General features: G+C 37.6%; 1 protein-coding gene across 1 annotated transcript in view; it reads left to right on the forward strand.

Moving 5' to 3' along the window:
• SPOCK1 (SPARC (osteonectin), cwcv and kazal like domains proteoglycan 1) overlaps positions 1-14493 on the forward strand; it is a 272294-nt gene that overhangs the window by 85991 nt on the left and 171810 nt on the right. The window contains exon 4 of the mRNA XM_062501909.1: positions 794-839. Within this exon, the coding sequence (XP_062357893.1) occupies positions 794-839 (46 nt within the window). The remainder of the gene's footprint in view (positions 1-793; positions 840-14493) is intronic.

The following is a 14493-nucleotide window of genomic DNA, read 5'->3' on the forward strand; positions in this document are numbered from 1 at the left end:
GGGTTGATGGCACTCTGAAGCAGGGAAAACTTTGCCTTCAGATAAATGTTTGCTAAGTACACAGAATACAGATTGATCCAACACATGGAAGAGTTTCCCATTCTTTCTGGAGAGAGACTAGTTTGTGCCAATCATTATTTGGCCAGGCACTCTGACAGTTCCTGCCTTCTCCAGTGTAAAATCCAGTGAGAATTGTGCAGAACAGAGCCACAACACTCACAGCACAATGATCTCTTTACATCAGATTTCAGAAAATTCTTAAAGTTTAATAGTGGGAAAAGTGACTAAAATATTCAAAGCAAGCTCTCCTGGAAGTTGTACTTTTGAAGTGTAATATTTGCAGTATTGCTCCTGCATTTCTCTACATTCACAGTGGTCTGATTAACATGTGTACAAATGGATGTATCTTTGAATTTACTTTGCTGACCTTTCACCACACCTGGATGGTGTGGATCATGTTATACTACCTGAACAATATATTCTTTCTTGTCAAAGACTGTAAACTAACCTGAAATAATACAGAGTTATTATAAAATATTTAATAATGGGCATGCTTTCAACAACAATCCAGAAGACAAAATCAAGGTGCTGAATCCAAGGACATTTTTATTCTTTAACTTTTACCCTGCATTTACTACTCTTTAGGACACAACCTGTTGATAGTCTTACCTGATTGAAGCTAAACTGTTAGAATCAAAACACAAGTTGATTCATTTAGTTATGTAAAATAGTACTGAATATAATGATTTTATTTTTCCTGAGTTTTCTTTTTTTTTTTTTAATCCCCATTTAGGATGATTATTTCAGGAACTGGAGTCCAAACAAGGCATTTGATCAAGGTAAACTTAGTGCACATTTTGTGGTTGTCTTCTGCTGTTTTGTGATATCCCCATATGCTTTATGCCTCTCTTCCTCTGTCTGTCCCATGCATTAGTAGAGAGCTATATTCACACTTGTATCTCGTTCCCAATTTAGTCACAGCTTGAGGTGGTTTATGTGGAAGAGTTTGACTCATCTCAGTATTTTTTCACCGTGTTTTTTATTCCCCATCCATTCTGCTTTTTATTCAATGATGAAATGTGTGGTCAGAGAGATTCTCTGTAACCATGAATCTTGCTTTAATGTGCAATTTAAAACAGGGATCTTTGCATTCATTTTCTTTCATGTTAAAGGCTTTGCTACATTATAATGTTGTGAATATAACCACTGCATTTTCTAACACTCAAGGGGCCAAATCTTTGAAACTAGCTGTAATGCATTAATTTCAGGGCTGATTTTAAAAGGAAAATGGTTTTGTGTATATGCTGCTGTTTCAGATGCATGCTCTGTAAATGATGTTTGCACTTTGTCTTGGTGAGTGTTTAAGTTATGACAGAACTTCAAATATTTCCAGGCCAGCCACTAAAGGATAGGATAAAACCCCAAAACCCCATTCTAATTGTGTCCAGGATAGCACTGGATACAACAACCATACCAGGAAAAAGAAACTCAAGAAAATACTTATTGAAAGTCTCAGAAGGGGCTTTTGAAAATTTCCTTTCACATCTATTTCTGTATTTCATTGCCAAGCATGTTCCTTGTATTGTCTGTAGCTCACAGGAATATCATTTGGGTTAGAATTTAAGAGTGTAGATTCTCTGTCTTTAGGGAAATGGAACTTCAGTGCCAAAGGAAAGGCAAAGTTGATACTTTTGTCAAGACACATATCCACAGAGGTTTTCAAAGGCATTTGAGGGATTTAGGATTACAAATCCTATTGACTTCAAATAGAACTTGTACTCCTACCACTTTCAGAGGCCTTGTGACCCTCTCTCTTCCCAAGAGGAAAAACAAAAAGGTAAATCTTGGTGAAGTATTGCACAGAGATTTTGAACTGACATGCTTTAAAACTGTCCTGTTTATTGCGTTACTGAGATGTCTGACTCTGGGCAAAACCAGGAATTCTTGTAGAGAATCTAAAGTCATGCATGGATACCTTGAAGGGATATGTCAGATGTCTGTTAAGATTTCTGGCTCTTTGTAAAGAAAAGGATCATTTCCTTTTCAGTGTAGAATTTCTCTGACACTGTGGATGTCTCTGGTCAGGAAACAGAATGCAGATTGTAGGAGGCAGGTGCTCTGCCTTGCACAAAGATCTGTGCACTGCTTTTTTCTCACTTAAATCTTACAAATGGATTTTATTTGGCCAACAGATTGTTCTTTTTGACAGAGGTCACTACTCTTGTCTGTGGCAAAATTCGCCCTGACTCAAACGTTCAAAATAGCCACTCAAACATTTCTAAAGGGATTTATTGCACAAAAAAAAAAAAGGTTGAAAATGGTTGATTAGTTTAGTTACATATACACAGATCATGTGAGTCTTTAGTCATTGATCACAGTGTTGTCACCCAAAAAATGAAGAGAAAACATATGTTGCTGCTTTGGGCCCTATGAGTCGGATGCCAACAAGACTAATCCCCAGTTTACATATGCATATAGGTATGGATATGTGTGTAAATGTATATATGATACAATTGTGTGTACACAGAGGGAGTGGCAGTGAAATAGAAACTGCTGAGAGGAACGAAGGAAGGACAGAAGGAAGGGAGGGAGGGAGGGAGGGAAGCTTTCTTTCCCAGTCGTTGCCACCAGAGCTTTAATTTCTGTAATTTTCCACAGAGAGTAAAAAGATTAGTCAGAAGAATTTGTCCCAGCTCTTTTATGTAGCATGAGCTGCAAGACAATTGTTTAATCTGTTTTTCCTTTTTCATTCTCCCTCCCCTGGTATTTTTCCCATGCTGTTCTGTTTGGATTTGGGAAGTTTAAATGCCCCTTATGCTCTTGTATGGTTTTGAAGATAGAAAAGAAAATTTTATATTCTTTGAGATTCTGATATCCAGAGAGCTTGTGCAGATCCTGTGGTGAGGAGCCCTGGCTTGGTCCTGTGAATTCAATAGCTGCTCTGTGTTCTCACCATACAATTGTTATTTTGAGAGATATCCTAAAGGCTTCTTTTAACCTCACAAGACCAAGATTCTTCCTAGTTACTTAAGAGGAAAAAAAAAAAAAAACCACTTCTCCAGGGGGTGAATAAAAACAGATTTTAAATTTTACAGAAAATCTAAGTCTGGAGTCACCAAGCTGAAGCTCTTTTGTGCAAACACAAACTTTTTGGAACGTGTTTACAAGGTTTTAATATTAAAAATCTACTTCTCAATTCTAAATCTAAAATCATGCTTGAATTTTCTAATTGTGACATCTTCATGTGGAGCCAGACTGTAGAGCCAGGCTGAAAAAGCTGGAAGGGCAGGGTTGGAAGTAACTGAAGGCAGGAAGTACCTGCCAGAGGGATTTCATAAGGGCAGCTGGAGGATTCTGTATCTTTAACAGATTTAAAATCCAACGCTAATCAGAAGGTTTAAAAATCAGCAGAGTTCTGCTTCTAGGCTTGCACTTCATTTGCATTTTTTAAAGAAATCTGCTGCATCCAACCGTATTCTTTCCTAACAAAAAGGTGGCTTTATTCAGCAGGATGAATTATTTAATTGTGCACTGAAAAACAATAGCAATGTAATTAACCTGTATGCTTTCTGCTTGCAATGTGGAGAGAAATGCCTGAGTGTTTGTCTCAAGAAAATAAATACGTTGTTTTGTGAAAGAAGCATTCATGGCTTTCACTGAAATCACCTCCAGAGAGTGACACAAGATATCCTTTGGATAACAGGCCTGTTCAAGGGAAGTCAGCTTGAATGGTTCAACTGCAACTCAGAGGGCACTTGAGTGATCAAAGTTCATTTTTAGCTGAGCTACCAGCCCAGCTTTCTATTATCTTTAACTCAGGAGAAACCAATGCAAAAGTGTGCATCTTACTGACAGAAGCAAGCTAATGAATCAGTTGGACTGCAGAAAGCAGCAGAGTTTGTAGCCTGGAAATGATTGCTGGTCATTAATATTGAACTCCATTCTGTCACAGTTACAGAAGCAAGAAAGCAGGAGAGCAGAAGGGGCAGTTAGTCAGGATTTTGAAATATGAATCAAAGAGTTGGGTTTTTTTCCTGACAAGGTCATTTGAGACTTCTTAAGTAGCTTGACAGCATACTTTCCTGGTCTTCTTCATCCACTTGGGAGAAAGAAAAGAGGGAATAGGGGAAAGCTTTAGCATATCTCAAGTGAGAGATTTTGATGTGTCTCATATTCAGCACCTATTCAGACTTGCCAGAAAATGAGTCCATTAAGACTGTATGGATTATGTTAATTGAAAACTGTTAAATTTAAAAAAAAAAAAAGTTTAAGTTACTGAAAATTTCTGCTAGAAGCCACTCCTAAAATTGCTGGAAGCAGTTTGCAATGGTGTCCAATTTGCCCTATGACTTTTTAAAAGTATCTTTACGCAGAACATAGGAACTGTGGAAGTAATGGGGTACACTATGTATTGCAGATGCATGAGCTCTGAATCAAAACATGTTTAAAACATCGAGCTGCCATTATTTTTAACAACACAGCTGTAGAAGGATGCAGTAAGAGGGGTAAAAATTTGATTCTGTGGTAGTGCTGATTTTTTCCCAAATATGTGCACAAAGCCATCCACTGAACAGTGGTATTTTCTGTTCAAGGAGATGCAAGTTTCTCCCTTTCCATTTGTATTGTGACACTCTCAGATGACTGCAGAGGATGGAGCTGGCCTGAGTCCCCTCAGCTGCCCTAGAAACAGGGTACAATCTTACCCATTGCTTGGTAGCAATACCAAGTGTTCCAAGATTGAGGGAAACAAAAGTTCCTGATTAGAAATAGTTTGACCTTTCCCCTTTGTCTTCTGGCCTTTGTCTTTCTTTTCACTGTCCATTCCAAATCCTCTTCTCCAATAACTGAGAGATTTGGACAGGGATGTTCCTTCTCAGGGCTTTCATTATCTGCCCTTGGAGAGGAGGGAATACAAAAAAAAATTAAAAATTCAAACTCCTTATTCTACTGTATTGTGTAAAAATCTTTATCTGCCTGAATTGGACCTATCAATGGCTGACCCTAGTGTCAGACACAGTCATTTAGACTTGACTATCATTATTAATTACAGACAGGTACTCATTTCAAAGAGCTCCCCCTTGAGCACTGATGAAAGGCTGAACTAGCAAAATACTCTCACTTTTGAAGAGGAAACACTTTTGAGTGGATTGAGGCCTCCAATGTAGCATAACCTGACTTTCACAGCCCAGCAGCCCTGTGAAGTGAATTTGCCAAATTTAGAGCATTACATTTGAAGATAAATGTGTTGGTATCAATGCTTCCTCTCTTTGTGCATCACATCCTACCTGTGTCTTTCCAGTGTTCAAATCACAAATCCAGACTCCAGAAATGGGCTTCTACAGCTGTGCAGAAAAAAAAGTTTTCCTAAAATTCATAAGCCTTCTAAAACAAAAGGACTAAAAATGGGAAGCTGTGATGCAGGATGAAAAATCATAGAACTTGCAATTAGTTTTGAACATGTAATTTTCTCTTAGCCCAGTTAAGATGTTCTTTCAGAAAAGACTGAATAAATCCATCACAAAGAGATGTTTAGTACTGAACACATCTCTAGCCACAAATATATGTTAGTTTTATAATAAATGTTTTCTATTACAGTGCCTCAGATGGCAGATTTCAATTGAATAACTTATTTTGCAATTTATTTTTTGACTGTGCTTGAATTAGTTTTAGAGGCTTATTCATAGTACAAGTGCACATGAATTATGTCTGCAAATCTTCAGTAAATCAGCCAGTTTTAGAACATGTTAACTGAATCAACCAAAAACAATAGCTGAGATGCAGCACATGAAGTATACTGTCTCCCATCAAATGCATTTCAAGCACATATGGCTGCTTATCTCCAGGCAGATGCATGTAGTTCTTTTTGCATTCTAGAAGCGTAATATTAAATTCCTTATAAGCTTGTAAGGAACCAGTTTTGTCATTAAATATGGCACGAGAAGTGACAGCACTGGGGTCCTTGTGTGTGATTGCATTATGGCTGATGTGCTTTGAACAGAGACAGTGATCGATAGGCTGTTTGGCTGCAATTTTATTAGCACTTGGGGAGCACTTGTTAGTTTTGTCAATAATGCTGCTGGCTTGTTTTTAATATCTCTTACTTCATTGACTGTAAAGCAGACAGGACTTTCAAAGGGGAATTCATGCCCTCCCCATGCTCATCCAGCTTCCATTGAAATAAGGGCATTTTTGGGGAATATCACAGAACCCAACCTTGCTCTCTTTGGCATCTCTCAGGGAGCAGAGGTCTCCTTCACTGTGCTTCAATTCAGTATGTAGGAATTCATTTTTGGTAACCTATCTAAACCTTTAAAGATGAACTGTGTGTAAAATACATGCCTGCAAATCTTCCTTCCTTATTTGCTGCAAGAGAAACCCCAGTGCACTATCCAAACCACTTTGGTTTCTGTTATGATTTAAGGCCAGACCAATGAGTGGCAAAGTCTCCAGCTTTGAAATGTTATTTGACTTAAATATTGAATGGCATGGCATCTGCATGCCAGAGTGACCCTTGAATTACTATCCAGTCAGAAGAGTAGTTTGAACACTGTTTTGAAATGTTTATATGCTTGCCACTTAATAGGTGACTACTGACATTTGGTCCTAGCTATAAAACAGGAGCTCCTGTGGAGAACAAAAGTAGAAGGCAGAGTGGCAGTGGCCATAAAAGTGTATAATGGAGAATTTTTAGAAAGAGAAAAACATCAAAATAAAGAGAAGTTGTTTCAAATATAGATTTAAGTAAACTAAGAATTAGAGGAAGAAAAATAGGGATAATTAGCATTTGCTCAATGTAGAAAGCACAAATTAATTATCCAAAGGCAGGTGCTTGGCTAATGACAAGACTCTTAATGACTGCATGAGGAGAGGTTGCCTACAGAAAGTACAGCTAAGTGGACTCTTAAGGTTGAACAGGTGGTAGCACCAACGTAGAAAGCCAAGTAAAAAACAAGATGTTTGGGCAAGAATGTAAAAATAACAAGTTTTTACAAGTGTATTAGAAGAAAGAAAAAGAAATCAAGAAAAATGATGGCTCAGTGAGAGGTGGTCAGGTAAAGGCCCTGCTGAGTAAACCAAGGCTTTGACACCTGGCTTTGCTTTGGTTTTCACATAAAAGAGCTGCTAAGCCCAGGTGGCAGCTGTAGTTACCTTCAGCTGGATAAGTAAGATTCTGGATGAGGAAGGAAAGGACAGGCTTGGGTAAATTAGATATCTGCAAATCAGCTGAAATTGATCTGTGGTTTAAGGGAATTGGCTGAAATAATTTTACTGATATGAAAGTTATCCTTGAAAAGTTATGAAATTGTACAAGATTTGGAAAATACAAGAAATATGGTATTTTTGTCATTACAGAAAGGAAGAAAATGGGAAAATGCATCCTTTGACTTAAACCTAAAACACTGGGTAAAAACTCCCACACTAGGATAAATATTTAAGCAAATATTTATTAGCATCAATATGATAAGGGGGTAAATAAAACTGGCGTAGATGTCAAACTAAACTTAGTATCTTCTGTGACAATTATAGACCTTGAGACTCAGGGATAAGCTTGCAGCATCACATATCTTGACTTAATAAGTTTTTTGACATTGGTTTCCTGCCTTATAAGTAAGTTAAAGAATTGTTGTCTAAAATAAATAATTATGAGGTGGATACAAAATCAGTTGGAAAACTATGTTCTGGTAGTAGCTGTCAATGGCTCAGTGTCAGGTTGGGAGAATAAACTGAGTGTAGGTCTCTGTGATCTTTTTTGGGTCCAGTATTATTTACCATTTTTAACATTTATCATTATTTACCATTTTAATTAAACTATAGATGTTGAAATTAGGCTGTCAGTATAACGTAGCATGGAAATAAAATACTCAGTCACCTTAAGAAATTTAAGAAATGGTCTGAAAACAAAGGCTAAATTTAGCCTAGGCAGATACAAAATTCTTAGATAAGGTTAATCATCTGCACAAAACAGGATGAAAACCAATCAGTAATAAATTTGGAGGAAAGGGCTAGGGGATTATAATGGATTGCAAATAGAACATGAGTCAACAATGTCATTCTGCTGCAAAAGAAGGCAAATGTTGCATTGGCATGTGTAACCATGAGTCATCCTTCAGTTCTAAGCAGTGCCAGTAAGACCTTGGCTGGAATACGTTGTCCAGATTTGAGTTACCAGGCTTCTTGGGTACTATGAATCAACTGGAAAGTACCCAGAGAAATGTAACAGGGATGATCAGAGTTGCAGAAAATATCCTCTGCCGAGAAAGACTGACGGAGAGGAGCAAACTAACAAAACAGCAATAACAAACCAAAATAACCCACAAAAAAAAGGCATAATAATGCACAAAGCCTGTTTTCAAATATTTAAAATTAGCTGTAAAGTGGAGAGCTGATTCTGTGTCCATTGTGGATACAAGGGGGAGTAATTTTACACTGCAGCAAAAAAGATTAATTTTAGCCTTCATCGTGGCAGCAATATTTAAGCATTGGGACAGATATTTTAAAGAAGATGTCGAGACTCGGTTGAAAGGTGTTCTGAAATATGTTAGAAAAATGCCTTGCAGATAATGACCCATGGGTAGCTGGTCTAGAAATGGTGGGGGAATGGAACCAGCACCCTTCCCAGAATTGCCATTCTAGCTAGCACTGTGATTCTGGGATTGTATTTTGATTAATGAGAACTAGCTAATTCCATTGAAAGTGCAGAAGAAATGCTGAAGGAAGTATTTCTTAAAATAAATTTCCAGTCAAAGCAAAGAATGGAAAATAAATGAACCAGTATCCTTGATAGATGTTTTGGCATCACCTGAAAAAATACAGGTTTTTGTTTGAAGGGAGTAATGTTCATTGACTGCACAATAGGCACTAACCATGGTTTTCATGGGCTTGCAAAGCTCTGTGAGTGTAAACAGGGGCTGGCAAAAGGATTTTCTGACTGCTTCTCCCTCTCTCTCTCTCTTGCTTTCTCATATAGTCAGGAGGACTTCCTAGAGATGTAGTACTTGGTGTTAGTAGTTGGTTGTTTTTTTATCTCCAGACAGTAGTAAAGGTTGTGATCTTACCCTAAGGCTAAAGATTTGGGTGAAAATCAGTTACCTGTTATTTTTCAATTCACTTGCTAAGATCTGATGATAGATATGTATTTAGGAATTAAATCTCCCTCTGCTGTAAACCCAAGTGTCCAGGTCATGAAAACATTATGTGAACCACAACTATTTTACTTCCTCTTCCCATTGCTTCAAATTAAGCATATTTGCATGAAATAATTTTATTTCTTCTCTAAGCTGATTGTTTGCATTCTAGCTTTGCAGCCTTGGTCATTTGGAAAGTTACTTTAAACTCCAAACTGCGGATGCTAAGCAGTCCATAGTAAGCTGAATAAAAGAAGTTTTCAAATATATTCTGATGCTGTTCTGCACTAAAAAACTCCCTAAGCATAGAATGTTGGAAGTTAGTTTGGCAAGTGTTTTTTAGTCATTTGATCTCATTCTGTCTTTTCTCTGTATGTCTGCTGGTTGCAATACATCCCTGGACTTCACCATGGACACCTGTTTGTGTTGAGCAGTTATAGCCCAACAGCTTTGAAAGGCTTGTCAGATTTGCTTACGTTTCTTGGAAGTGTAGGGACACAAAAGCCCTATCTGAAGACAGAAATTTTACTTCTACTGCCCTTCTTGCAAGATCTGTTTGAGGGTTTCTTCTGTTTTACCAAGGGAAGATCAGTAGCAGCATTGTTTCGTTATGGATGTGCATCCTTGCACTGCCTCTTCTGCTGTAGGAGAAGGATGCGGGTAGATGAAGTGCTGACCCAAAATGTGGAAGTATTAGATTCACTTTAACCACAAGGCAAGGCAGTACAATAAAACCTGCAATATATGTATGTTCTGCTCCTGGGATACCTTTAATTTATATGCTGAGCAATCCAATCAGTCTCTCAGTTCCCATCTTATCTCTAACAAGTAAACAGAACTCTGTGATAAGTGGATGTACAGTAGAGTAACCCTAGGGGTCATTGCACATTATAGCCACCTTTAATGCAATGTAAGTAAGCATAATTGTAATTATTTTTAAGTGATCTACTTGTGTGTTCCTGGAGTTTATAGTTTATTTAATTGCTGGGGGTTAAAATTCATTAGAAGAGGCACGCATTCTCTAAGAGCAAATGTATCTTTTCTGGGAAAGCTCCAGCATTGAGGCTTGTTTCTCTCTTCAGTGGGGCCCTTGCCATGACCTTTCACTTTTAAAACCAGTGAAAGGTGGCTGACATAACCAGAAGACTGCAGAACAGAAAGGAAAGAACCTCTGCATTTCACAGTCTTAAACACAGGCATCTAACAAAAAACATCTGGTTCTTTCTCAGTGGATCATAAAGCTGCCCAAGGACTCAGCTAAAAGAAATCCAGTAGCTATGATTTGTTAATCCTGTTTTCAACCCTAGCGTATGACTATAGTCAATTCAGTCTAACCCAATGGATTTATTTAGTCTCAAAATTCAAATTATGTTTAGCTATCCTGAAGAAGATAAAACCATGAAAAGCCATCTTCAATTAGAGTAATGAAAAGCACAAGTCTATTTGAAAAATGCCATCAGGATGTTAATGTGAATGATATATCCAAGTATCAGAAACATAAATATATTGGTTGTGATAGTTTAGACACAAAGACTATGAATTATTATGTTTCTCATGTTTAGATAACTAATCAATAGAATTCTTAAATGCTACATTGATAAGTGCTGGCTATAGGCTGTACTTAGTTATTACCCATCCTAGTTACCTAGGAGCTTCTGGGACTTTGTATTTAGGGAAACATTATTCGTTTTCCTTGTTTCTATTTCTAAGGTGCTTTTTCATGAAGTGGCACTTCTAGTGTATTTTCCTACACAGGGTTGTGACAATAACATTTTCCCAATGCCTATAAATAAATTAAGTATACTGTGGCTTGAAAGAGAAATTGCTATCAGCTGGTGTTCCACTACCTACAAAACATTTTATCTTCTTTCAGTTCTATTACTTTTCTCTCCCTTGATTTTGTAGGGGAAGTTGTGTTCCCTCTTAGTGTCATGTGGTGCATTTGTGAGCAGCGTGCTTGATGTATGGGACTATCGCAGGCACCCCGTGTGGAGAGCTCTGCTTTGGAAATTGCATTGAAGATGAAAATTTTGGCAGATGGAGATGTTGATATGATTTGGATATAGGTCTGTTTGTATCAGTCAGTCAGGTACTTCATTTTTTAAGATGGGGGGAAAAAAATAAAGGTTGGAGATGAAAGAGAAGAGAGAGGCCACCTGTCTAGAGGAAGCAGAGAGCCCAGAAGGAGGAATGCTCTCCAGGGTTATATATATGGCTTTTATAAGAATGCAAGAAGCTATCTTCTCTTCACAGGCTGCAATTTTAAGGGAAGGACATAGTTGCTTAACTTTTCTCATCTGCACAGTTACTCAAGAGCTGGAATAGTGGTTCATTTTGTCTGTGGTTTACATTCGGAAGGTCTAGGTAGACCACTCTGAGGTCTAGCTAAGCATAACTAACCTTCAGTGGGCTAAAGTTAGATAGGACCAGGTGCAAAAAGCACACGGGGCCTCTTCTAGGCACTGATCTCAACTGAGACAAAGCTCATGTTAGTTATACACAAGATATTTGGAAACCTCTTTATCCACATTTTCCGAAACGTTAAAGAGCACCTAATTCTGCCAGGTTTTTAAATGAAGACAAGAACTTGGAGGAAATGTGTGACATTAAATAACCATGACGTGTGTCCCTTAACCAGAAGGATTCTCCTGGAACACACTCCTCAGCCTTTGTGTCATATCTGTGTAGGCCAGAGTATTTGAAAATTACCCAGTTTCAGTGGGAAAAAAGGATGTGTTGGAATAAAGGCTTCAGGAGCTGGGAACTTGTGGTAGTGTCCGTTTCACTGTTTTCTTTTGGTTGGGAAGGGATGAGGAAGAAAGAGAAAGCTGAGAGAAGCAAAAATAAAGTATGTAATAGATGATGTTGAATGCTATGAAAAAGGATCAGGTAGATTAATAATGGATTTTTTGTGTGGCAGTCCCCTGGCATAGCTGATTTTTGCCTGCCAGTTAGTATGCCATCTTTTTTGTCAATCTAGTAAAGAGAAAAGGGTCTTTTGCTTGCTTTTCTGAAATAACAGGAATTCTGTAATCTCTACAGGTATTAAATTATTTTTATTTTTTTAAATTAAAATATTGAATCCATACCCTTGAGACCTTAGTATAATGAAGTTTTTATTTCACTTCTAGTTAATATTCAGTATAAGGGGGAATGGGGTTTCAGGAGGTTGCTGGAGCAAGGTAGTACAAGATGGAAATAGAGCTTTTTGTGTGGTGGAGAAGGAAAGGAGTGAAAAATTAAAGGTCTATCTGGAGCAAAGGTGTTTTTTGTGAACAATTTTATTCATTTTAGGGATGTCTATGTTAAATTCTATTTCACTATCTCCCTCCATGTATTTGTGGAGTACATTGGCACAACAAGATGTTTCGAAAGGAAACTATTAAAAATTAAAGTCTGAAATATTTACAAGCTTGTTTTTTTTACAAGGCCCTAAATAATTATGGGAGGCCATTCTTGTATGTTGGCAATTTCCTCAATGATAAGAGCACTTAGTTTGAGAAATTAATTTTTGGTATGTTGACTAAATAAAAAAGTTCATTAAAGTCTTTGTAGGGTCTGTAATAGGGAGCTAATTACAATGTTTTTTCTTATATTTCACTTACGGTAGATGTGAATTAATAAATATTTTAATGAAACTTAGTAGCCTTTATTTTCCACCAAATGGTGTGAATTTAAGTGTCATCTCTGACACATAAAGAGCCTAGGATTGGATATGTGTGGTGAATGGATTTTATTTTAATTATAATATAATTTTCCTGTCTTAGCAATTCAAGTTGGGCATTAACTCTAAATTCATTAATTCCTTTGCATCCTTTTTTTCTTTGGGAGACAACTTACTAAAAATTTCTTTAAGCTTATAAAACTGGACAGCATGTATGACAAATAGATTTAAACCAGATTACCGAGGGACAGAACACAAAGGCAGAATTACATCAGTGTCAAATTCTGCCCTTGGTTATGTGCAGGCTCCTTGGTGAAGTTACAGTGATTTCAATTTGGCTCAGACTTGCCTAACTTGAATGGAAAATGCATATCCATTAGGTATTTCTCTTCTTCAGTCATTCTGATATAAACCTGGCCACTGGGCATTTGTATCATGTGCTTTTTCCTATCCATGTAAACATCATTACATTATGGCAATAGTTGAGCCAATTTTGTCCAAATTAGCTGCTTCTTAAGCTTTGATTAATTGCTTAGCTTGTGGATTTAGGTAATTTGTCCTGTGTCAGACAAAAGTACTAAGGTGCAAAAGCAGCGTTGATAATGTTGGTAGAATTGTCTAACACTTTGGGGGGATTAGAAAGCCACCTTCTCATCTCCTGCCTTCCCTTCACATGATAGCCAGAGCAGTGCTCAGATTCCTCCATCAGTTCTGCCGAGGGTTTTTGTGAGGGGTGACCTTGTGGGCTCCTTGCCTCTCTCATGTGTGGGTGGGTTAATTGTAGTGTCTGAGGTATCTGACTTCATTCTTCAAATGCCTGTAAGGTCATGGATTTGAAAGAATTCTCAAAGTGAATAAAGCAGATGAAGCAGAAGGATTGTGTGTGTGTGTGTCCCCCATTTTGTAATTTTTTCATTCAGTGTTGTTTTCTAGGGCACAATTTCATAGCAGAGACTGAAAAAGTGTCAGTAGTCCAAACATGAAAAAGTGAGCACGTGACCAGATCTGGCTTCTGCAGTTCCCTAGAAAATATGCCATAAACAAGGAAACTACAGATCCAGAGGGGAGTGATGAGCTCAGCATGATCCTGAAGTCTGACAGTTCTGTTCTTCTAAATGCTGTCTGATGCTGTTATGTGCTGAGTCCTTCTACTGAAGCAATTTCACACCTCATCTGCTAGAGATGAAAATGGCAGGGAACAAACTATAAATCCAGCTAAAACTTAGTTTAGTAGATACATCATCCTATCAGAATCTTTTCATATAAATTATTAGTTCATCACTTCCTCAATCCACTAAACTTGCAAAGCTTTGGAAATGACGTGATGTGTCATTATCTCAAGAAACTCTTAAGGAATTAAGTAATCCACCTCTTCCCCCAAGGCATCATCAACCCTGTCTGCATCAGTTCTGACTTTTCCTTATTGTCCAGTCTCCCCAGCAATTTATTCTGGTATTCTTAGCCACTGGAAGTTTGTTACCTGAACTTTCCTTTTCTTCATTTCAGACCTTTGAATTGAAAACTTTTGTGTTGTGTGCCATTGACGTGACAAACAACTGGGTGTCACCTTAAATTTAATGTCTTTTTCTTTATGTGAAGACTCATTATGTTTCCTTTCAGTGCTATCTTCTTAACCACAGATCTGTGAGTTCTTCCTCACAGATCATTTAGTGGCCTTATTAGCCTCTATCAAACAGATCAAAA

Source organism: Cinclus cinclus, chromosome 14 (assembly GCF_963662255.1).
Source record: "Cinclus cinclus chromosome 14, bCinCin1.1, whole genome shotgun sequence".
Taxonomy (NCBI): Eukaryota; Metazoa; Chordata; class Aves; order Passeriformes; family Cinclidae; genus Cinclus; species Cinclus cinclus.